This window comes from Otolemur garnettii, unplaced genomic scaffold, assembly GCF_000181295.1.
Source record: "Otolemur garnettii isolate 467f Iridium unplaced genomic scaffold, OtoGar3 scaffold00018, whole genome shotgun sequence".
Classification (NCBI taxonomy): Eukaryota; Metazoa; Chordata; class Mammalia; order Primates; family Galagidae; genus Otolemur; species Otolemur garnettii.
In genome coordinates, this window is record NW_003852413.1 from 15,202,208 (window position 1) to 15,205,271 (window position 3,064).

Below are 3,064 nucleotides of genomic sequence, written 5' to 3' on the forward strand. Positions count from 1 at the left end.
CCGTTGTGTCACAGCTCACAGCAACCTCAAACTCTTGGGCTTAAGCTATTCTCTTATCTCAAACTCCCAAGCAGCTGGCCCCCACTACAATGCCTGGCTATTTTTAGAGATGTGGTCTTGTTCTGGCTTAGGCTGTGAGCTCAGGCAATCCACCCACCTCTGCCTTCCAGGGTAGGAGGAATACAGGCGTGAGGCATCACTCCCAGTCTCCAATAAGTTCTTTTTGGGGGGGGGGGGCAGGGCTAGGTTTGATCCCGCCACCTCCAGTATATGAGGCTGGCGCCCTACTTCTTGAGCCACAGGCACTGCCCCTCCAATAAGTTCTTAATAACATCAACAAATAGTCTGGGAAATTTGTTTTCTGTTCACCATGGGCCATCTTTGCTCTTAGACACTTTGACTATACTTTGGAATTACATAGGGTGCTTTTACAAAATAATTCCATGTTTCCATAGCAGACCAATTGAACTTCAATGGTAGTGGTTTTTTGTTTGTTTTGAGACAGAGTCTCACTCTTGCCTTGCAGGCTAGAGCCCTGTAGTGTCAGCCTAGCTCACAGCAACGTCAAACTCCTGGGTTCAAGCTATCCTGCCTCAGCCTACTAGTAGCCGGGATTATAGTCTCCCACCACAGCACCTGGCTCCTTTTTCTATTTTTAGTAGAGACAGAATCTCCCTTTTACCCAGACTGGTTTTGAAACTTGGTTTTGAAACTTCTGAGCTCAAGAGATCCTCCTGGAATGCTAGGATTAGAGTCGTAAGCCACCACGCACAGCCAGTGTAGTGTTTTAAAAGTTGCACAAGTGATTTTGATACACAGAAAATCTAGAGAACTATTAAGATTTCTGGCTGAAAGCTGCATTTGAGAACCAGCTGCTAAGATTTGGTCATGTTGCGTTTCAAAAAGTGTAAACTGAACATAAACCATCAAAGAGCTGTTGAAGTAACTGCCTTTTTCTGTCTAACATATATCAATATTCAAGGTATGGATTTTTTTTTCATTAAAATAGAACATTCAGAGTATAAGCCAATAAACTTGAAATATATTTTTTTAGGCTGCTGAAAAACTAGGTGAAACTGAGAAACTTAGTATAATGATTGAAGAATGTGGAAGTGCGGACAAAATCGAAGCTCTACAAAACCATGAAAATGAGTCTGCGTACAAGGCTTCATTAAACTTGATTGAGAAGTATTTCTCTGTAGAGGTGAGTAATGAGTGGTGATACTAACTTGGGAAAGTACACATGTAAGGTCAAGCCCGTAAGATATTTTTCCCCTCAAAAACATTTTTTTTCTCTATTGCCTATGCTAGGGCTCAGTGGCATCATTATAGCTCATTGCATCCTCAAACTTTGGGCTCAAGCAGTTTTCCTGACTCAACCTCCTCAGTAGCTGGAGGTGCATGCTACCACACCCAGCTAATTTTTCTTTTTTTTTTTTGAGATAGAGTGTCACTGTGTCATCCTGGATAGAGTACAGAGGTGTCACAGCTCACAGCAACCTCAGACTCTTAGGGCTTGAGCACTCCTCTGGCATCAGCCTCCCCAATAGCTGGGACTTAAAAGCGTGCACCACTATCTGCAGCTAGTTTTTCTATTTTTAGTAGAGGTCAGGGTCTTATTCTTCCTCGGCTGGTCTTGAAGTCTTTTTGAGACAGTGGCGACAGCTCACAACAACTTCCAATTCTTGGAAGAGATTCAAGAGATTCTCTAGCCTCTGCCTCCCAGAGTGCTAGGATTACAGGTGTGAGCCACTGCACCCAGCCTTGGTATTGAACTCTTAAGCTCAAGCAGTCTGCCCACTTTATCCTCCCAGAGTCTTGGGATTACAGGTGCGAGCCATTGTGCCCAATCTAATTTTTCTACTTTTTATAAAGTTGAGGTCTCCCTATTTTTGCTTGGGCTGGTCTTGAACTCCTGGCCTCACCTAATCCTCCTGTCTGGGCCTCCCGTAGTGCTAGGATTATAAGCACGAGCTCCTAGCTTGGTCTCGACTTAGTTTTCTGATCCTATAGTAGCATGCCTTAACCATTCGGATCCTCCTCCTCCCAGGCATTCATTATTTTGGCAAAGTTTCAGTGGCCCTCTTTGTCAAATATTAGAATGTGGTACAGGGTTAAAGGTGAAATATGCAGATGAAGACTTTAAGAATAAAAATAGACTTCTAGGCAGCCTGCTACTTAGAGATGTGCCATATTTATGGGATTATATTGTTGTGTTTGTTTGTTTTATTTCCAGGAAGAGGAGGATCAAAATGTAGTACCAGAAACTACCTCTGAAGGCTATACATTCCAAGTTCAGGATGAGACTCCTGGGACTTTTAACTTTTAAATTGTATAGCTGAGGCACAAAGTTGTCATGTACTGCGTTTGGTATAAGTTTGTCTTACTATTTCTCTACTACGAACTCTTTTTAAATGTGGTTTGTTAATGTAGCACTTTTTACAACAAAACTATACTTGAACAGTTCCAAACTGTACATACATACTGTATGGAGCCTATCCTCTGAAAGGGTTTCTTATTTCTATGTGGAATTTCATATCTTGCAGTGTCCTGTAAATAAAGATTAAAGTCTACCCTTTTCTTTACTTAACCATTCCTATACTTTCTAATTGGGGGCTTTTAATGTTGCAAGTAGAGGATAACCAAACCACCCTGATGTAACCAGAGGGGATCTTGGTTGCATTCATGTAAAGTAAAGTTTGTGTGGTCATCAAGGATGCAGAGGTGATGACTTTTCCTGCCTGATTCCAAGTCCTCACTTTTGGTCCATGCTGTGTTCCCTCTTGGTAATAATGGCTGTTGGCACATCCAGATGTTAGTTACATCCTCTTTACTCCAGTCAGAAAAAATTTCAGTTTTCACAGAATAATGAATAAGATTTCTCAGAAGCCCCTAGCCAATGTCTCCTTAAGTCTTCACTGGCCAAGGAGATGGGCTAAAAATCTCAGTCTTGAATCCTGGGACTGCAAGTGGAATTAACTCCTCCCAAACTTCATTGCTGAAGAGGTTGGTTCCAAGTAAATCCTGGCTGCACATTGGCACTGCCTGGGAAATTTTACCCAGA

At 42.2% G+C, this 3,064-nt stretch overlaps 1 protein-coding gene across 1 annotated transcript in view; it reads left to right on the plus strand.

Moving 5' to 3' along the window:
* Positions 1-2,588, plus strand: part of KPNA2 (karyopherin subunit alpha 2) — a 13,191-nt gene extending 10,603 nt beyond the window's left edge. Inside the window, exons 9-10 of the mRNA XM_023511218.1 lie at positions 1,055-1,204; positions 2,237-2,588. Of these exons, the coding sequence (XP_023366986.1) occupies positions 1,055-1,204; positions 2,237-2,329 (243 nt within the window). The 3' untranslated portion in view covers positions 2,330-2,588. The remainder of the gene's footprint in view (positions 1-1,054; positions 1,205-2,236) is intronic.
* Positions 2,589-3,064: the final 476 nt, after the last annotated feature.